We start from the raw sequence: 21,492 nt of genomic DNA on the forward strand, positions 1-21,492 counted from the left end.
ATTACTCATGCTTAATTTGATATATATATATATATATATATATATATATATATATATATATATATATATATATATATATATATAGCAGAGTGGTAGCTAGATTTTTAGGGCATTGTATTCTCACATTACCCAAGCCTATATTCTTGTTTCTGATTTGTTGGTGATTCTCTCTAAAGCGGAGCGCTCCCCTATCGATGCATTTTTACATTCCACAACTTGGACCCATTCATCTTTGGTGATCAGTGAGCTATTACGCACTCTTTCAAGGATTACTGCACCCTTAGCTCCTTCTTTATCACTGAGCGGTCATTTAGGGGCTTTAGCTAGTGACCCTGGGATGTTTTCCTCTCAATGAGGAATCTTACCACATCATCTTATTAGTTGACGGTGACCCTATTATTTTGAGAACATATCCGGTATATATATGGTTAATTTAATTTCGAAGCAACAAACATAGTGGGACCTAACTAATTAGAAAGAAAGAAATAAATAAAAACATAGTGAATCCGTTGAATTCAAAAGAATTAGATGCAATGATGAAGATGTCAAAACAAAATCCATCTTGATATTTTGAAATCAGCCTAAGAACAAACCACAAATTTAATTCTCCTCTCTTTCAACCCTCTTCTTCATCTCAGGCCCCACTTTGGATCTCAATTTTCCCTCTTTCAAATATTTCGTCTCAGTGCTCTTCAACCTTTTTAAATATTATTTCACATCAAATAAATAAATAAATAAATAAATATATTATTAAGGTAATGTAATTGAATTAATGTGACTAAGGCGAGACGACACAAGGAAAGAGGCATCCGACAAAAGAGTCAAACACACACAAACCACTCAACATGGTGAATATTAAAAATAGAAGCAGTCTGATCTGATACAGGAACCGACATGTCGTTTCAAAAGATGAAAGAAGGCAAAAAACACAAGCGAGTTTCATATCACAAGCTTTTTATTGAACCTATCTATGTATATCTACAAAACTAAGCTCAAAAAGTTGAAACAAAAATACATAAAATATTACACCAGTACTTAGTAGTAAACGACATGTCGGACGAATGAGTTTATCTCAGTTACACCACTTCACCAAATTTCTCCTCATTCAACGACGGGTCGTCCATCATCCAAAGCTCCACAGCTTGGCCAAACTCATCGCTCCCACCGACTTGACTCGGTTGTTGCTCTTCTTCAAAATCCAGATCCAAGAAAGATCTCAAACTCGCCAATTCCTCGCCGTAGTAAAGCCCGTCGATCTCACACGAGTTATTCACACGTGTACTCGCCGGCGCCGGGGTCGGCGCCGAACTGGTGGAACTGAAACAATCTGAAGTTAACTCATGAGCGACGCACCGTTTTTTAGCCGGAGGCTGCGACACCGGTAACGGTTGCGGACGAGGAGCGAAGTTGAGTTTAGCCTTTTCTCCTCGGATCCTTTTTGCCGCTTCATCGTAGGCTCTGGCGGCTTCCTCGGCAGTGTTGAAAGTGCCAAGCCAAACTCTAACGCCTTTTTGTGGGTCTCGAATCTCCGCCGCCCATTTCCCCCACGGCCGCTGCCGGATTCCTCTGTATATATTCTTCCGAGCTTTTCGAGTCTTCTCCGGCTCCGGCACCGCCGTAGCTCGGCATTCTTTCTGAGATGTCTCAGTTTTCACTACAAAATCAGTAAACAAATCACAGTTCAATATCCCTAACGGGATTTCTTAAATATATATTAAAAATATCCGAATAAAATAAATATTAAATTAAAAAAACAAACAAAAATTAAGGAGAGCGAAATATACGGGCGCAATAATCAAGGCCGAGGAGGTCGGAAAAATGGTCGTTGTCGGGCCAGAGAGATCCATTACTATGCTTCCGACCGCGCTTTTTTTCTATAATCCCAGAGATGAGTGCACCGCCGCACATCTTTCGCAGACTAGAGAGGTTTAGGAAGAGCGTCCTAATATGGAATATATATAGATAAAGTAGAGAAAAATAATAATGGGCCTTCATTTTGGGCCGTAAAACTCGGGTTGGGCCTTAACGACACCCGATAAGAATCCGACAAGTATCATTAATAGTTTAAATTTAAATTTATAAAAGAATAGCGTAAGCTTTAAGGGTGGAATTGGCGGATGTGAGAGAGGTGATGTATGAGCAAAGTTGTGGAATCGGAAAAACGGACGAATGAGGGAAGCTTTTTTATATGGAAGCTTGTGAGGTAAGGAAGTATAACCGATGAGTTTGGTAGCTGTCCAAGGTTGCCAAATACGGAGCGGGATTTGAACTTACGCTCTTTTTCTTGTCTGGATACTACTTGTCATAATTGTATTCACTTCCAATAACGTGTGAGTTAAGTCAACTTAGACGTACTTTGCTTACAATTGGGCAACGTATGCTCAAACCTCTAACCCCGTTTTAAGAAGAAACATAGTGAGTGTTTTTCGAAAGCGAATTTAAAACCAACGTTATATAACTATAAGCAAAAAGAAACATAGCGGCTAAATAATATATAATTTTTCGAGTAGGGAGAATTTGACAACTAGTCAACTCCTTTCATGAATTTGACCGCTATCAGACCTGAATTATCTCAAAATATACGGATATATTCAAATTGGTGGGTAAGTATTTTATTGAAGGAATAAATTACTTCATAAAATTTACCATGGTTAAAATTAGGTTTGGAATTTAGAAATTAAAATTTAAAATTAATTATATAATTTCGATGGAGAAATTAAGACTAAAAGGCTGAAAAATATATTTTAGGTATTTAAATTAATGAACGAATTTCTTGATCTGAATTGTTTTTGTCCTAAATAAAAATTATAATATTAAAGAGGCGTAATGAATGGATTGTTTACTTTATGACGGTGGCCGTACAGTCTGGCAGTCTTGAAAGGCGTGAAAGGCTGCTTCCTTGTAAGGGATGGGGCGACTAAATTAATACGTGGCAGATTGTGAATGGCTCGTAGAAAGAACCGGACGTCGGCAGGATTATTTTAATATTTTTTACTGAGGGTGGAAGGAAGCGAGAGTGTTCTTTATTAAAATTTGTTCGGGAATTTTAATGAATAAAATTATAATAATTATGCCAAATATTTAATTTCCAAACCTATAGTTCAAATGTCAAAACCTTTTTTTTAAGTCCATTTTCTTCTTGATTTTTTTTTTTTTTTTTTTTTTTTTGCATATTTATTATGCTATTCTATAGAAAAAAAAAAATTAAAAGAAGTTGTTCACTACATATAAATTATACTTAATTACCTATCTAAACTTTTACCTAATAAAAACAAACTATTTATTATTTTTTTTTTTGCCAAAACGACACAAAAAGTTCTTCCTAATTCCAATAATATAAATAAATAAATAATATATATATATATATATATATATATATAGAGGTAATAATTTAATTGTCATAGTTAAGATTAGAATGGGATAAATTGACTTACCTTCGAATTTTTTTGGTAGGTGAATCCGATGAAAAAAACATAAATAGAATATTTGGAGAAAATACACATTTGTTTTTTTTTTTTTCATTTTTAATCTCGATTTTAATTAATAAAAACAATAACTAAATGTGCATATATGTAAATTTGTAAATTTGGAGAAAATAAAGTTGTTTTCCTTTTTTAAAAAGATATTGACATTTGTAAATTGTAATGGTGTAATTATGTAATAAACCCATAAAAATATTAATAATTTAGTCTCTATACTTTCATATCCTAAAGAATCCTAAAGAATTTTTGTTGAGGATTATTAGGAGGGGTAGTCCGACTAATTAAAGGGAAATTCAGGGTTTAAGTGTAAAGAACACAATCTTCATCGGTACTAAAACTTTTGAGAAAACTAAAAGAAAGATTAAAGTGAAAAGTATCATGTCATTGTGGACGTTCGTTATTCCTAACAAAATATAGAGTCGTGGTTTAATTTAGTCATGACAGTAGAATCTTCAAGTGTCGAACAAAGAAATCATGAGTCTCGAAAGTATAGTCAAAGTGACTCTCAAGTATCGAACACATGGTGTTCTTTGTTTGAAGATTATAGAGAAGGAGTCGAGTCTCGTTTAAGGAGAGAAGATTTGATAGCTCTAGAAAATGAAGCCTTTGAGGATGCTCTACAGTGTACTTTAAGTCTCATATTGACTACTTAAAAGACAAAATCATGAATTTATAAATAAGAAACGATCATAAAACCTCCGTTTTTTGAACTCATAACATATTATAAAATTCATAATTGATAAATCTAAATATATATATATATACACATATGTACACACACGTAAGATTCTATCCAACAAACGTTGAAGGAAGAGAATTGTGGCAGTGGCAAGTTGATGAGTTCATGACATAATCATCCTTGAAACTGTTAAGGGAAGAAGATGAATGATGAGTTGTATAAAAAACACACCCTTTTTATTTATTTTATTATTTTCTTTTTTGGAGTATACGAATATAAATACAAAAAATTCACTGTTTTCCACAATTATTTAATTCAGTTCTATCGCCAGAAGAACGAATGTGTGTCTAGTTTTGATCCGTCCCTCTTTTTTTCTTTTCTTTTTTTAATAATTTTATTTTACTACAAAAGAACAAAAACATAAAATTGAAACATAGAAGTGCAATTGGGTGTCGTGTACTTTATTCGAGGCGAAGATATTTGCATTCTAGATATGTGAGTTCCATACTTGATCTAAATGCGCATTAAGAACTAATAGAAATCTCATACCTGACTGTCTAGACTTCATGGATTAAGGAGTCAATCCGTGATTGCTTCAATTAAACTTGTCTAGATTTGCCAAGATATCTCCAACTCCATTTCGATCTGAATTTTGACCATTCGGGTTTCTATGGTCTTGACCCAAGCTTTGTACCTGAACTGATTGTTAGGAACCACGACCCATCACAATGGTATGATATAGTTTACTTTAAGGCAGAAATTTCTCTAAAAAGCCTCGTACTAATGGAGATAGTATTCCTTACTTGAAGTATACGATATTTCCCTTAATTAGCCAATGTGGAACATCTCTCCCAACAATCCTCAATATTGGTTGCCTCCGTTCAATATGCACAGTTTCTCGACATCTATCGTACCGTGGACGAGGCCTATTTCTACCACTTTGTTGTCTCTGGCGATGACCTTTCCAACAATAAACAGATCACCTGAAATCAAGATGAATGATTGGTACAAACAATGAGCATTGATTTGATATATCAACAGGTTTCAGTTTCAATTACAACCAATTCGATAGCGTTAGAAGAGTAAATCATCTCCATAACCTGTGTTTGGAACATCGAGATATGAATCAGGTAAAACCCATAAAACGCCAGCCAATTCTGTTTCATTTCGCTCAAAGTCAGATGCCAATATTGTTCTTTACAAAAGCTAAATAGAAATTATCACAAAATAATGCAAACGTCAAACATTCATCGTGGTAACACGCAAAACAATCAAACTAAAATCGAGTTGATCGAGTAGATTCAAAAGCAAACAACAATTGCGTGCTTCAGCTCAAACGCACACTTTCAATCATCAATTATAATCCAAGGTTTCAAGATGAGAAAATCTGATTGACAAGGCTCCTTAATCTTGTTCTTTACAAAAGACTAGTGTTTGAGCCAACACGTACCTTAACTAAGTAGGTAGCATTTTGTATAAACTGGTTGATCATTGGGCTAATTCATCACAAGATAACACAAACGCCAAACCTTAATGCTAGCAACACACAGATTATCAAACTAAAACACCAGTCAATTCTGCAGCAAACTTCAAAACAGAAATGAAAATTTCTTAACCATTCAAATTTATATGGGAACTTTCATCAAACACATTCATGCGATTGACTCAAAACTACGCTTCAATCTTCAATTGCAATCTAAATAATCGACACAATTCCAATATCTACAAGACGAGTAAATCCGCTTCCTAGGGTTCCTTAATCTAACCATACCACGAATACGCACAAAATCGCCTTATAAGAAAGCTCTTCCCGAATCAAGGCACCGAAGCCAGTATAGGTAGTTGTACTGACAGAGTATATTTCCTTCTTCGCCTCTTCCTCACTGAAAATCGAAAGAAAGCGAAAAACCTAAAATCAACAGAGAAGAAAATGCACGCAAAAAACATACCGAGAAGTAATCCATTTACAATCCTTTTTAAATCCGATGCCTTCCGACGACTGCAGCAAGAGTTTTGACGTACGAATTCACCATCTCCTCTTCCGTTGGCTTCTGTTCATTTGGAAACTCCATCACAATCAGCCAGTGCTCGTAATCGCAGCCATCAAGGAGTATCGTCTCTTTTTGAGGTCGATTGATCCAGTTGGGAGAAGGATCGTTGAGTGGGGAGTATCCGGACCCCCAAGTTTTAAATCGAACTGGAAGATTGAATGGATTAAGCAGTGATCAAACCTTCTCCAACCAAATATTGTATTTTATTATCCGCAATTGACTTCCACAATATTTAATTTTTTTTATAAAAAAAATTCTCAATTTTTTAAAACTTTTCTCTCAAACATGACTGGAGGCTCGACTATATGTTTGATTTTTCGGTTGACTTATTTGCAGGATTAGAACAAGCACACACAATCGCGAGTCCGTTGTTTAGAAAGTGCTATTGTGACATTGAGCAGAGCAAAAGTGGAACGCCGGCAAAGATCAATATGATAGACGTGTGAGATCTCTTAGTGTAAAGTTATAGTGTTGCATCGTATCTCATTACCATCGACATCTTTACATTCTAACTTAGCATGTTTACTTTAACTATCCCTTTATCGGGATTCGGTAAATCTTTTGCTAAGGTATCATATATACAAATTACGTGGACTCGATACCTAAAATACCCTCTATATATTATTTTATTAAAACACTATATAATTGCACTAGAGCATAACTTCCTCTTTTGAAGAATGCCCAACAACGACACTAGCTCGTCTCAGCTCAACATCATACTACTTTGATCCTCGGCCACATGAGTACTATCAACCTTGATTGGAAACTAACGTGAACCTGTAGCAAATTCTTGGTTCAACAAAGTACACCTACACAAAAGTAAATTAAACTAAATAAAAATAGTCGAAGTTTATCAATTTAAATATAGTTCAATTCAAGAAGAAAACGATTGAAAGTATATTGCAGTTAAGTACCCGTATTTATATGTATTTACATTACGAGCACCTGTTCTAGACGAAAAAAGTGCTACATTGGGTTTGCATATACCCAGGCAGGACTGTTATCAAGATTCCGCCGGAGGGTGAGACGACGGGACAGCGGTTCACGATCACCACCGGATTTTCTCTCATCTTCCATGGTGGTTGCTCCGCCGTACCCGACGGCTTCGCGGTAGCCGCCGCCTGGTCAGCTTGAGGAGCCTTAATTTCTCCATCTCTCAGAGACATAATTTCCAACAACAAGAAAGACAACGAAACTTGTTCTATTTCCTTACTTTGTTTTGGATTTGGTTTGCGGTCCATTATATAGAGCGCTTGGAACTTGGAAGAAGCTTAATTTCCGACCATTGTTTTTTCAATTCCGGACAATTTCCGGTCCCACAAATGGAACAATAACAGATTACGATTTCTTTTATCATTTTGTTATTCCGAGAATAAAAATAATGTCTATCCCAATTTTTAGGTTTATGTCATTTTTGTTAAAAAAAAAATATCTAATAAATTATTAAAAAATTTCATTTGTAGTCGGTAGTTACAAGTGTAAAAATTAAGGAATCTAGTTGTAAGGGTCCAAACTCACAGCTTTTAAATATTGTATGCTTTGATCCGTTACATATCACTGTCAGCCTCACGGTTTTAAAAACGTTTATTAGGGAGAGGTTTCCACACCTTTATAAGGAATTTTTCGTTTCCCTCTCCAATCGATATGAGATCTCACAATCCACTCCCTTGAGTGTCCAGCGTCATCGCTGGCACACTGCTCGATACCTAACTCTAATACCATTTATAACGACCTGCTTTTTAAGGGACTCGAGCTACGGACTGTTATACACTAACGAGGGAATGAGTAAAAATGCGCAACAAAAATTGCAAAAGAAAAAAAAGGCTAAAACGGGTTCCTTTCTCGTCTCTTGCGATTCTCATCAAACAAATAGAAAAAATAATCATATTAAAAACGTTCTTAACCTACGAGACCTTTATAGAACTCCAAGATCTGAATCTATTTCAAGATGAGTCTCTTGTAGAAGCAAGTGAAGGGGTTACGAGAGGAACTAATCGGGGTTTTTTTTATTAGTTTAATAACAATGGAGTTGAAATAGTAATCTTAAAATTGGCGAAAGAGTATAAATATAAATATTTTTATGGAACATCGGAATCCTAATCTCAAAATTTTGAAAAAGTTGATTTATTGTCACGCAACAATACAAAAGCAAAGATACTAAGATTTGCAAATAAAAGTAGAGTAAGTGTCAACATGGAATCTACTAGACGTTGCTTTTATTCTTATATCTTATATACTTTTCGAATATTTTATGGAAATAATTTTGGTGTCTCAACTATTCATCTTAGTTGGGTCGTAATCATTTGTCTCATTTGTTCTCCTTTATCTAAATTTAAGTTAGTAATGTTTGATGTGTAACGGCTCAAGTCTATCGCACCTTTATGAGAAATGTTTCGTTTCCATCTCTAATCGATGTGAGATTTCACAATCTACCTTGAAAGCCCAACATCCTTGTTGTTGCACTGCTCGACGTCGGACTCTAAAGCCATTTATAACGGCCCAAGCCCATCGCTTGTCTTTTTTTTACTACTTTCCCTCAAGATTTTTAAAACACGTCCCATACACGTTTATGAAGAATTTTTTGTTCTCCTCCCAAACTCATGACGATCTCGGTTAGGTTAGATTGTAAGTGTATTTGAGTTGCATTAAAAAAGAATCTTACTGATACTACACATATATCATTCCAAAAATACTAATGAATTTTGAAGAGTAACATTAAAAAAATATATAATCTATCATTTATAGATAGACCGTTTTCATTTATATATTGACAGTAAAATTTTAATTATTTATTTTTATAAAATTTAAACGTGTTTATAATTTTATGCGTATATTTTAAATATAGTAATTTATTTATTTTTTACTGGAAGGATATTAATTAAAAATTTTAAATATTATTGAAAGTTTTAGCTGTATTTTTACCTCCCAAACCTAAAAAATAACTAAAAAACATAAAATCCCACCAATTCCTCGAGAACAGAAATAACCACCATTCAAATTACGTGTCATTTTTACCTCCCATTTAGGAACAGAATTAGTTACCATTGAAATTACTTTCTATTTTTACCTCACTCTCCCCCCTTTAAATTCACCTTTCACCCCCTCATCCAAATCAGAGCCCAGGGGCAAATCAATCTTCCTTCTACATTAACCCCCGCCAGCTCTGATAAAAAAAATATAAAAAAACCAAAAAAAAAATAATATTATTTTTATTCAATAATGTCGAATGGATTTGACGCCGAAGGTGACAACAAGAAAAAGAAAATGGCCTTAGTAGGCGTCTCTTCTCTGTTCCTCGTGGCCATGGTCGTTGCCGTTACCGTTGGCGTTAACAACTCCTCCCACAAAGGTGAAGGTCTCGGCGACGGTCATGGTGACGGAGCCGGAGAAATTTCTTCATCGACAAAAGCAATTCAAACTATTTGTCGGCCAACCGATTACAAAGAAACATGCGAGGAGAGTTTAATGTCTGAAGGCAGTAACACAACAGACCCTAGAGAGCTTGTAAAAATCGGCTTCAAAGTTTGCATGGACCAACTTAACTCGGCGATTAGAAATTCCACCACGCTTCAAGCATTAGCCAAAGAACCAAGAACCAACCAAGCCCTTCAGAATTGTCGCGAGCTTCTAGAATATGCTATCGACGATATAACCGATTCATTCAACCGAATCGGCACCTTTCAAATGGCTAAACTCGACAAATTCGTCGAGGATTTGTCTGTCTGGTTAAGTGGGGCCCTTACTTATGAACAAACATGTTTGGATGGTTTTGAAAACACCACCGGTGATGCCGGTGAACAAATGAAGAAGTTTTTAAAGTCAGCTCAAGAAATGACAAGTAACGGTCTTGCAATTGTAACTGAATTGAAGAACATGTTGGGATCGTTGCAAGGATCCAAAAAGGGGCGTCGGTTGTTGGCCGGCGATGAAGTGCCGTCGTGGGTTACCGACGAAAAGAGGCGGCTGATGCAGCTGCCTACGGCGGCGATCACACCGAATGTGGTGGTGGCGCAGGACGGAAGTGGAAAATACAAGACGATTAATGAAGCGTTGGTTGAGGTGCCGAAGAAGAGCAATATAACCTTTGTGATTTACGTTAAGGCTGGAATTTATAAGGAAACTGTTCTTATTCCTAAGGCTTTGACTCATGTTACAATGTACGGTGATGGCCCGACCAAAACCGTCGTGTCTGGTGGTTTGAACTTCGTCGACGGCATTCAAACTTTCAAGACAGCAACATTCGGTAAGTCAATAAAAATCTTAATTTTGTTTATATTAAAAAAATTTCTTTTAATGTTGTTTTTGTTGCATTTAATTAGCCGTTGTCGGAGCCAATTTCTTCTGTCGAGACATGGGGTTCGAGAACACCGCTGGCTCGGCGAAACATCAAGCCGTGGCGCTTCGAGTCCAATCTGACAGATCAATTTTCTTCAACTGTCAAATGGACGGCTACCAAGATACTCTCTACGCCCAAACTCACCGTCAGTTCTACCGTGACTGCAAAGTCAGTGGCACCATTGACTTTGTTTTTGGGAACTCAGCTGCCGTCTTCCAAAACTGCAGTTTGGTCGTCCGTAAGCCACTGGCTAACCAACAATGCATTGTCACGGCTCAAGGCCGGCTCGAGAACCGCGAACCGACAGGTCTTGTTTTCCAAAACTGCCATTTCATGGGGGACCCGGCTTACTTGCCATTCAAAGCCGTGAACAAAGCCTACTTGGGCCGTCCCTGGAAGCAATTTTCACGAACCATTATTATGGGTTCTGAAATTGACGATTTAATTCAGCCTGAGGGATGGCTGCCGTGGATGGGCGATTTTGGGCTGAACACATTGTTCTACGCCGAGTTTCAGAACAAAGGACCGGGAGCTGACCTGACCAATAGAGTGAAGTGGAAAGGAATTAAAACTCTTACGCCGCAACAGGCCGCCGATTTCACTCCTAAGATTTTTATCGACGGCGATGATTGGATTTTGAACACGGGAGTTCCGTACTCTCCTGGAATGATGTGATAAGGGAACCAATATGGCTGATTCTGCCACTTCAGCATTTAAATCTGATTAAATGTAACCGTTGCAAATCGGATCCGACAAATAAATTGAATTGTTTTCACATTTTCATGCCTCTCTTTTTTTGCTTAATTTTATTCATTAAAAAATTAAAAATACAAAAGAGAACAATATAAAAAATAATTAAAATATTCCTTTAATTAATAAAAAATGTATAAAAACAGATATTTACAACACCAAACGTGTTCCGCCACAGGACCGTTATCTTTCTGAACCCACCGCCTCCGTTTCCTCCTCAAATCCCGTTCCGTCGCATCTCCTTCACTAAATTCTCCGTTGCCCTCGAGGCCCGTGTTCCGACACGTCGTCCACCTCAACCGGGTTACCACGATCGGGTTCTTCCACAACTATCTCGACCGGGTTAGTAGAAGATTCGGGTTCGGATTTTACCTCGGATCTACAAAGCGGGCAGGTCACGTGCGAATAAAACCACATATCAATACACCCCACGTGAAAGCTGTGATTACATGTGGGGATAACCCGCCCGGTTTCGTTCTCTTCGAACTCAGATAAACAAACCGCGCAATAAATCGGATCCGAGTCGGGTTTCGCCGAGTGAACGAATAGAGGCAAGGATTTGATAACCAACTGCGGCAAACCACGTGGCGGAGCGGCGCTACGTGGCTCAGCCGTGAATACAAAATGCGGACGAGGGCGACGGCGGGGTCGAGATGGCCGGCGGCTGGGGGAGAAGAGGTACAATCGAACGTAGAGATGAAAACAAATCATGAGAATAACGACGAACAACAGTACAATAACTACGCGGAGTATAATTCCGCTGCTGAGAGTGTAGCGCTTGTCTGACGGCGGAGAGAAGAAGGCGTCGTCGTCATCAGACGCGGCGGCGGTGGCCATTATTAAACGGCGGCGTTATTAATTTCAAAGGGGAAATTGGGAGAGAAAGGGAGAAAGGAAATTAGAGAAAAAGACAAGGAACAATAAATTTGGTGGAAAGACAGAGAAAAATGGAAGGAAACTACGTGGGGATATCTCTTGTGTTTGGTCGTCTCTATAGGTCAAGAGGATTAGAACTGCTATTGCAATAATTATTTTACTCATATATCTAATATTAATCTTTTTTTCTAAAAAAAAGTTTAATATCAAGAATATTTGGGGAAAATTGCCTAAAATGTTTGATATTCAAATTGTTTTATATTTTTAATAATTGTTCAGGTTGAATTTGAGTAAAAATAAAGATTTATTTTTTACAATAATAAATTGGTTGAATTATGAATATAAAAATGTTATTATTATTATTATTATTATGTTGATTATTATGAGAACGTCTGACGTCATGGATCTGTATTTATTATCTCATCCTGTTTTAATAAAATAAAATAAATAAATGGATAATAAAGTGGGGGTAAAAAGTGGAGCTTTCCAAAGGGCCATTTATATGGGCCGTGGGTTTCACTTTCTGGGCCCATTCGCCTTGTCCAAAATTTTCGATGTCTTTGACCAATAACGCGCCTTTCCTTGACACCGTGATCCTCTCTGATATGAAAATGACTAATTCCGTTTGGATTAACGTTACAACTCCTTAATTCTTACCAAAAAAAAAAACATTTTAAGAAATTAATTGTATTGGATAATTTTTTGAAAAAATATAATATTAATTTGAAGTCCTACCAAAATTAAGGTGGGTTTTCAACTGGGCCTGTTTTGTCGGCCCATGAAGTTGAAATAGTATTAAAAGGGAGGAGATGGATAAGCTGGGGAGGGTCTCGTGGGAATGATGATTAAAATAAATAATGGGAAGGGAAATAATTTAATTTAATGTTTTTATTTATGAAAAAAGAAAAAAAGGGCTATAAAGGAATTCCTCTCTCCATGGCCTTTTTCAAATTCCCATTAAAACCCTCCACTACTGACTTGGTCTCTTCACCTTCCCCCAAAAGAAATGTCTTCCAAATCCCCTGTTTTTCCCTTCCCTGAACCTCAGCACTTCAGCGACTATGGCTTCGATCCTCAACTCGACTATTTTCAGGTTCTTTTTTTCTTCATTTAAAAAAGATTATAAATTTTTCTATTTATTCATTAAAATGGGTTTTTTTATTTTTATTTATATATTTAGGTTTTGGAAGAAGCAAGGAAACACAGACGAGAGGGTTCGAGATCCATTGACTCCATTCATTTCAAGCTCCAAAAGCCTATTTCCAAAGACGATTCTATCAAAACCAAGAAGAAAAAACGGTGGTGGAAAAACGCTCTTCTCTTCTTCAAATGGAAATGGGTTCACCATCAAAACGACGCTGTTTTCACCCACCACCACGACGTTCACCAAGCAAGAGCACGAGCTTTCCGCGCCTCTATCTCCGGTCCGGTTTACGTAACTGAAAGCCGTAGCGGTTCCAACACGCCGTTACGTTCCACCACCCGACCGACATCCGGTCCACTCGCTGGAACGCTAACGCCGACGAGAAAATCCGACATCCAAATTCCGTATCTCAGCCTCCGAGAACTGAACATGGAGCAACAACAATACAGAAACTCCACGTCAGCAGCCATGCCCATTTACTTAGTCACTTGAATAAAACATTAAACTAACCCTGTTTTTCAGGGTTGTCGATTTCGATTAAGATTATTAAAGGCAAGCAAAGTACTCTGTAAAGGGTGTTTTTTTTTTTTTTTTTTTTTTTTTTTTTTTTTTTTTCTTCTTTTTGATGGGTTGTCGATTCGGTGGATGGGGTAACCGGCGGGGCCGGTTCTCAAGGGTTGCTTTTGGTTTTCTTTTTATTTTTAAAAAAACTGGAAAGCTGTGTTCGATCCATCGGGAAAAGGATGCCCTCTTTCTCCGCCTTTATTGATTTCCGCGTTCTTCCTGGAATCGTCTCTTTTTTTTTTTTTTTTTTGCATTTTTAAGCTTAATCATCATATTATATCACTATCTCCTAAACTTTAGGAGGTTTAATTGTAATTAGATAAAAATTTCTTCCTATTAACTCATATTTGATTTTTTTTTTTTAAATTACATTTTTTTTTTAAATTTTGCAATATAATTTTTATGGTCTAAAAGTACGTTTACTTTTCTGATTATTTTAACTGTTCAATTAACTGTCGGTTGGAATAGTTTTATTTCAGTAGATCCGTTGGAGGATTTCCGAGTACCTTCTCATTTAATTTTCTTCTAACCGAATCGAACGGTTCAGAATGGATCTTACCTTTCGTCATTTGCCACGCGTCAAGATCTTAGACTTCCTGGTGTGGCCCTAGCCAGTACGCTCTTAATGGGCCAGAGGGAAGAATTGGGCCCATGGAGATCAAACGGTTGCAACGGCAAGTGCGAGGGATTTGGTCAAAATTGGAAAACGACAAATCGGAACAAACACAGAAGGTGATGCGTACAAAGAGGAAGTTGCGTGTTCAACGGCTCTCTTGATGAGAAACGATGCGTCGGTTTTCGAAACTGCTAGCGGCTGACGTCGATGCATCAGTTAGTCATGTGCCCGCCGCTCCGGGTATTGTCCGCTCGTATTCCCTGCAAACCACGTTCTTTCGTAGTCTCTCTTCTTTTTTTCCTTTCTTTTTCTAAAAAAATAAAAATAATAAATAAAATAAAAAATTAATACTTCTATTTTCAAGTTGTATTAATTAAAATTTTAAATTAATCAACATTAACATGTGTAGCATTTCTTTAAATATCATCCTTTTCGAGGATTTTTTTACGACAAGTCAATTAAATTACTGACAAAAATGATTTAAAAAGATCATAACCTAACCTAACCCTTTATTTTGTATAAATGAATTGGGTAGTATATATATATATATACTTTAGTTATTTACCAATATCTTATTTATTCACGTAGATTTCATATTAATAATTAAAATTTTATAAATATTTATCAGTCATAATATATTCATATTTTTCGCCCATTGACTAAACAACAAACCAAAATTCTTCCATTAGAATTGGGCAATACAAGTTGTTCGGTAAGGTGAACAATGCTATTAAAATATTATAATATTTATAAAATGTTTATTTAAATTTCCACTTAAAGTTAGGGTTAAAATCAAAGGAATAATTTTTTTTTATTGACTTTCTGAAATAAAATTATCCAAGTGGTTAAAAAAAGGAAAATAAAATTCACCGGGAGTAAAAGAGATTCGAACCTAAAAAGGAAGGATTTCACTTGAATCTGAGCAAAGTAACTTTAAATATATTCCGTCTTAAAAGGAATGACGTGGCATTGTCAGAATGGAGATTCGCACGCGGCTGCCCAATCTCCACCGTTAAACTCGCCTGCAAGATTTATGTACAGTTATTTCATTTCTTCCTTTTCAAATTGTTGGGCTGTTATGGGCCGCGAATCCATATAGGCCCATTAATCAAATTTCAATTATTATTATTTATTAAATAGTTATTTTTATTATTATTAAAACAAAACCATATACATAATTATTTTTTATTATTTATTCTCTAATAACTATTAATTTTAAAAATAAATATAAAAATTGAGCTTAAGATATTAATTAAATACTTGAAAATAAATAAAAATCTGGTCTACGAATTAAATTTTTATTTTTATTAAAAACAAAAATTTAAATAAACCTTTCAAACACAGCTTAACCAAAAAAAACTTTATGGTTGAAATCATTATTTATTAAATTTTATAAAATAATTTATAAGAAATAAAAAAAAAAATTGGAGATACTATTGGAGTGTTATGAATGTGATAAAAGGGAAAAAGTGGATTATAAATATGAAATAAATTATCACAAAATATATAAAGTAAAAAGGCGACAATAATCGTCCAATAATTAACCAAATTATTTATCCTTTACATAATTTGCTCCGAAAAGAAAAAACAAATGATTGGATCCGACATTTCAATAAAAAGTAAAATAGTAAGCTTCGCGGTAAAATTTTAAATAATGATGGGCCGACACTTATTCAGCAGGTATTCAAATTTGGGCCTGTCAAAAGCCTTTCGGCCCAAAGGTATTGGGCCTTCACAATTCGGCCTCGTCACCACTCACGGGCCCACACACATTATTTTAGGAGGATTCAAAAACCTTAATTTAGAGCTTTTTTTTAGCTCGATAGTGTTGCGTTCGACACAAATTTTATGTAAAATACTCTCACTTTTATTAAAATAATTATAAAAAGATTATAATATATTCATAAAATATCTAAATATTTATTTATAAAATAATTAAAGTATTTTACCTCAAACTCATACAATTATTAGACTTGACTCTGTTGAACTAGCGGTGATCTTTTAACATTTTGGAGGTTGAGATCGAACCGTAGACATCTATTTATGGTGGTAAATATATAATTTACTAAACTATACTCGAAAGTTACTCGATATGGTGAGTTTCACACTTTTTGTATTTTTTTGTATTTATAATATATATATATATATATATTCATCAAACCGTTATTAGGGAATAGTCACATCACGGCAAACATGTTGAATAAATTTTTGATGTAAAACTAAAACATGTTGCAAATCAATTTTGATACGATTCATTTTAGAGCGTAATAATATGACTTATAAAATAGACAAATTTCGGACGTAACTCATATGTAGAAAAACAAGTAGATAAGACGATAATACAATTTTAGGTCAAAACTTTCACGATAATAGAAAGAAAAATAAACGTGTGCCGAATATGTCCCAAAACCAAAAGTTGGATCTAATCGAAATCAGTATATATAGACAACCTAACCTTACAAAAAAAGAAAGAATTCCAAACTAAAAACCAAGCGAAGAAAAAAATTATAAATATAGAGAATAACTCTACGGACGGTCCAAAATGTACATTAAATTAGGCCACGATGTTGATTAGAAGTGATCTCGAAAGTTTTAAAAACTAAATTAATCAAAAGTACGACATAAGTACTTGACAAGTCGAGCATCGGTAAAAATTAAAGTTCGACGAAAATACGTTAAAAAAAATTAATAGCTAAGACAATTGTAAACGTAGGGATTGCGGTATCGGCTGCTAAGACAATCCCGAACCTATGATATCAGATAATCTTTACATTTACAAGTTTAAAAAACGTTTTGAAACATTTTTCAAATATAGTTTTTGTTCTCAAAGAATTATGTAACGAGATCATAAAAAAAATATTATCGTAAAAAAAACACGACAATCAAAAGTATGTACCTAAAGTAGTTGAATTATGCTCCAGCTGACACGTTACCTTTATCCATAACCTTAATCTTAGGATCTTCCAAAATCCAACACACACACATACATATATATATATATAAATTACGAAAATGATAATAACTGTTGATACATATTTAAATTTATTAGGTTAAAAAAAATTGAAATTATAAAAAATAATAAAAAAAAGAATTAAATTCAAGTGGTTTGATTGCTTTAATGGAAAGGAAAGTGAAGGAAGAAGAGAGCCTAAATTTAGGTTAACGTCAATTCAATCACATGCTTCTGTGCCCTCAAAAGATCCTTTTTTCACATGCCCCCGTTTTTTTTTTTTTTTTTTTTTTTTTACGGGTTTTTTAAATTAAATTAAATTAAATTAAATTAAATTATTTTTAATAATTAATTTGCTAGCCTGTAATATTGTTTTTTAGTTTATTTTATTTTCTTTGTTTTAATGATAAATTTGGATGGTAGCAGCGGTTGTGAATTAAAAATGCATTTGAACATAATTAATAATGTAAGGATATTTTGTATTTTTAAAAGAATATTAAAATTATATTATTTGTTTGAATGAAATTGGGCATAAAATAAAATTGATTGTATGAGATGAATGCATGAGAATGAAGGAAAAAGAAATTGAGAAAGGGTTGTACCTTGTTTACCTTGAGAGTTGGGTGTAGGCCTCCATGGTCGGACCACTATGAACCAAAGACTTATCTTCTTATTTTTCCTTCTTTACTGCCTATTCTTCTTTACCATTTTCAGCATTCTTTGTTTTCATGTGTATGGAAGAAAAAGTGAATGGAACAATCCATTTTCTTTCCAACCATGTACTCTAAATCTTGTCAGTGTCCTAATATAGAACGCATTTGCATTTGTTAAGGAGTAGGTGCCACAACCCAATTCCACTGCTAGCAAATATTACAATCCACCTCCCTTGGCCTTGGGGGTCCAACGTCCTCGTTGGCACACTGCTCGGCGTTCTGCTCTGATACCATTTGTAACAGGCCAAGCTCACTGTTAGCATATATTGTCCTTTTTGGACTTCTTCTCAAGGTTTTTAAAATGCATCTGTTAGGAGAAGTTTTCACATTCTTGTAAGAAATGTTTCGTTCTCCTCTCCAACCGAGGTAGGATTTCACAGAAGATTTATAATGTGAACTAAAAGTATGTTAATTAATATAAAAAAACAATGTGTTAGTCAAAAGCTCAAGGCATGACAATCTTCCCTACTTTTATTTAGTAAGTGGGAGGGAAGAGGAAGACCAAGCAATATGGACAATCTTTTATGTTTCTCCAAAATTTCAAAATTTCCCACTTTAGGGCTTCAAATTTGAAAGAATTAAGAATGTTGACTAAGCACACATCAACAAAGAGAGGAATATTTAATTCAGTGCAATATCTAGTTACAAAAGCGTCCAATTCTTGGCCCCATCAACGATTATTACCCCTAATATCTACAAAATCTTATGAATAATCAACTCCGTTTTTTACTATCGATTGTGTGTGCTCTTTGTCGACCTATAAAAACAACTCTTCTTCGTATCTATTTTGTCACGCTTTCTTTGAAAAGTAGGATGCTTTGTGTACGGTGATCGAAAGCGTTTGAGTGAATGATAGTGCCTTCTAAAAAAAAAAAATTAAAAGAAAAATAGTAATAATTGAATGGTTAGATAACTTTCTATATCACATCTTTTTAATGATCTAAACTTGTACGCATAATTTAATTATGGGTCTCGTCTCTTTTTTTTCTAGCTCGAATATTCTTTTACAAAGAAAAAAAATCAACCAATCTCGTGAGTTCTTATCGGCTAAACTGATATCCGAGACGTTCGTGTTTTAATTGAAATAAATTTGACCCTAAATCATCCCATTATTTTCTTGCACTCTCCTAGAACATCAAAGGCAGGAAAAAAGAAAAAAGAAAAAAGAAAAAAAAAGGTTTAAAAATGGTTAATAAATTAATAGTTTGGTTGAGAAAACGTATGGGGTTTGTCAGTGATTGCGGGAGAAGGCAGAAAAGGTTGTTAGACGAACACGACTCTCCACAATGGTATGATATTGTCCACTTTGAGCATAAGCTCTCATGGCTTTGCTTTGGGCTTCCCAAAAGGCCTCATACCAATGGAGTTAGCATTCCTCACTTATAAAGCCCTTAATCGAGGCTCGACTCCTTTGGAGTCTTAGTCATTTTTGACTGCCTTCGAGGAGGGGCTTGACTCCTTTTCTTTAGGAGTTCTTTGTTCGATATTTGAGGATTTGAGGATTTACCAATTTATTGGCACGACTAAGTTTAGGGCATGGCTCTGATACCATGTTAGACGAACACGACTCTCCACAATGGTATGATATTGTCCACTTTGAGCATAAGCTCTCATGGCTTTGCTTTGGGCTTCCCAAAAGGCCTCATACCAATGGAGTTAGCATTCCTCACTTATAAACCCATGATCATTCCCTAAATTAGTCGATGTGGGACTTCCATCATCCAACAAAGGTGTCGGTGGTTTGAGCTCTTGGTTTCCATTCGGTGCCTGAGACTTTGGGACCAAAGAAATGCCATTCTAACAGCAAAATCCATTTAATGGCAGAAATGACCATAGGAGGGATTGCGACAGTTGGATACGCTGTCGTTTCATCGACTTTTTTTTTTTTTTTTTTTCTCTAAATATTTTCATTTACTATGAAGTATAAGGTAAGAAATCCTTCCACTTAATGGAAAGACATGTTACGGAGAAGTGATGGAATGAAATTTTGCTTAGACAAGATTATCCAAAGTTGGTGTAATAATTATTGATGTTTGTTTAACCTAGGTTTCATGCACATGGATGGTCTTGTCTATGTGTGACATTCAAAAAGGAGGTCAATCGTCTCGATCTCTACTTAGGTTGCAAGAAAAATGTTGTTTATTCGACTCCCAAGTTTAGTATGTATGCCTGATTGAGATCGAGAAGTCAAGTTTTTGTTTCTATTGTTTTCTATTGTGTTTGCAAATTTTTGTAAACGCTCATATTAAATGACATCAAATGACTCGTGAAAACTTTTAAATAAATTGTTTTATGTAAATGTTTAATACAAAATAGTATTTGGATTCTTTTTTTAAGAACGAATTGTGTTTGTTGGTTGAATAATTTAGAGATAATCTGTATTATTTGAACGTTAAGGAGGGATAGGAGTTGTTAAATGATTAATTGGTGGGAAAATAATAATTGTGGGAGATTTTGATTCGGTATGAACAAAAGAGGCAAAATTTGATTGCTCTAAAAGGACGTTAGTTATGTGAGAAACCTAAGCAATCCAGATCCAAATAAAGGCATTTAATGAAATAAAATTAAACTTTGGACGGAATAAAAAAAAACGAAAAAAAGAAAACCCCTTTGGCATTAATTTCTTGAATAGGGTTTAAAATAATGCACTTTTCCCCCATATTCTCCTTTTTTGCATCAGATTTATGACTGAGAAAAGAAGCTTTTTACCCTCTGATTACGCTGGAACAAGCGCACCCCTTTTGACCCTAAAATTCCTATTACTCACCTCTACCCCCTTCCACACCCCTCCAGAAACATGTCACCATCTCACTTTTATAGGTCTTTTATAAGCGATTGAGTGACACTCACTCTCACCACCAAGTGAATCAGCCAACTCGAAATCGTGTCGTGTTCGACCTAACAACATATATCCAATCTTCTAACCCCACTTTAGAAAGAAGATTTTAGAAAATGGGAGCATAGAGAGATTTTAGAAAGAGAATTTGAAAATAAGATTTGAGAGAAATGAAGAATGCGTCGCATGGCTATAAGCAAAGAAAGAAATATCATGACTTATAATTCAAGGTCATTCTCCCCTATAATACATTTTGAAGCATTTCAAGTCTAACTTAAAGTCACCAATGAATCAACCGAACAATTTGATTACCGTCCCCCACAACATTTAAGATAAAAAATAAAAAAATAAAAAAATAAAACTCGAGGTGATATAAAATATATCAAACATGCAATTACTATAACTTTAGAGGCACCTGAATTTATAGTTCGTTCGTTTTACTGACAACTATGAGTCTGGTTCCTAGTAGTTGATATTCAAATAATGTAATGGTAA

At 35.1% G+C, this 21,492-nt stretch overlaps 4 protein-coding genes and 1 long non-coding RNA gene across 5 annotated transcripts; 2 read left to right on the forward strand and 3 right to left on the reverse strand.

Moving 5' to 3' along the window:
• Positions 1-824: 824 nt before the first annotated feature.
• EBP (ethylene-responsive element binding protein) lies at positions 825-1,944 on the reverse strand. Its single transcript, XM_023658871.2, has 2 exons — positions 1,785-1,944; positions 825-1,654 (listed from the first exon to the last, which is right to left on the reverse strand). Exons 1-2 carry the CDS (start codon positions 1,906-1,908, stop codon positions 1,077-1,079), a joined length of 702 nt encoding a protein of 233 aa, XP_023514639.2. The 5' UTR covers positions 1,909-1,944; the 3' UTR covers positions 825-1,076.
• A 2,187-nt stretch (positions 1,945-4,131) lies between these two features.
• LOC111778698 (multiple organellar RNA editing factor 3, mitochondrial) lies at positions 4,132-6,386 on the reverse strand (the record flags this gene model as incomplete). Its single annotated transcript, XM_087119209.1, has 5 exons — positions 4,132-4,347; positions 4,711-4,860; positions 4,965-5,331; positions 5,942-6,044; positions 6,151-6,386. Coding segments are annotated over 3 exons (435 nt in total), but the record flags the coding sequence as incomplete, so codon positions are not given.
• A 276-nt stretch (positions 6,387-6,662) lies between these two features.
• LOC147787388 (uncharacterized) lies at positions 6,663-7,500 on the reverse strand. Its single transcript, XR_015413550.1, has 2 exons — positions 7,158-7,500; positions 6,663-7,021 (listed from the first exon to the last, which is right to left on the reverse strand). It is a non-coding gene; the product is annotated as an uncharacterized LOC147787388 (long non-coding RNA).
• A 1,833-nt stretch (positions 7,501-9,333) lies between these two features.
• Positions 9,334-11,325, forward strand: LOC111779243 (putative pectinesterase/pectinesterase inhibitor 21). The gene is made up of 2 exons (XM_023659354.2): positions 9,334-10,455; positions 10,532-11,325. The coding sequence occupies exons 1-2, from the start codon at positions 9,432-9,434 to the stop codon at positions 11,221-11,223; spliced, it is 1,716 nt and encodes a 571-aa protein (XP_023515122.1). The 5' UTR covers positions 9,334-9,431; the 3' UTR covers positions 11,224-11,325.
• Positions 11,326-13,052: 1,727 nt separating this feature from the next.
• Positions 13,053-14,083, forward strand: LOC111778967 (uncharacterized). Its single transcript, XM_023658982.2, has 2 exons — positions 13,053-13,267; positions 13,355-14,083. The coding sequence occupies exons 1-2, from the start codon at positions 13,181-13,183 to the stop codon at positions 13,808-13,810; spliced, it is 543 nt and encodes a 180-aa protein (XP_023514750.1). The 5' UTR covers positions 13,053-13,180; the 3' UTR covers positions 13,811-14,083.
• The last annotated feature ends 7,409 nt before the right edge of the window (positions 14,084-21,492 follow it).

This window comes from Cucurbita pepo, chromosome 17 (genome assembly GCF_057944985.1).
Source record: "Cucurbita pepo subsp. pepo isolate OVF chromosome 17, ASM5794498v1, whole genome shotgun sequence".
In the NCBI taxonomy this organism is placed as follows: domain Eukaryota; kingdom Viridiplantae; phylum Streptophyta; class Magnoliopsida; order Cucurbitales; family Cucurbitaceae; genus Cucurbita; species Cucurbita pepo.

Excerpts from the sequence above, each read along its gene's own strand:
- LOC111778967 (XM_023658982.2), top strand. The coding sequence starts at position 13,181 with ATGTCTTCCAAATCCCCTGTTTTTCCCTTCCCTGAACCTCAGCACTTC. Across the intron at positions 13,268-13,354 it reads CTCAACTCGACTATTTTCAG|GTTTTGGAAGAAGCAAGGAA; the intron begins GTTCTTTTTTTC and ends TTATATATTTAG.
- EBP (XM_023658871.2), bottom strand. The coding sequence starts at position 1,908 with ATGTGCGGCGGTGCACTCATCTCTGGGATTATAGAAAAAAAGCGCGGT. Across the intron at positions 1,655-1,784 it reads CGGCCTTGATTATTGCGCCC|TGAAAACTGAGACATCTCAG; the intron begins GTATATTTCGCT and ends CTGATTTTGTAG.
- LOC111779243 (XM_023659354.2), top strand. The coding sequence starts at position 9,432 with ATGTCGAATGGATTTGACGCCGAAGGTGACAACAAGAAAAAGAAAATG. Across the intron at positions 10,456-10,531 it reads TTTCAAGACAGCAACATTCG|CCGTTGTCGGAGCCAATTTC; the intron begins GTAAGTCAATAA and ends GCATTTAATTAG.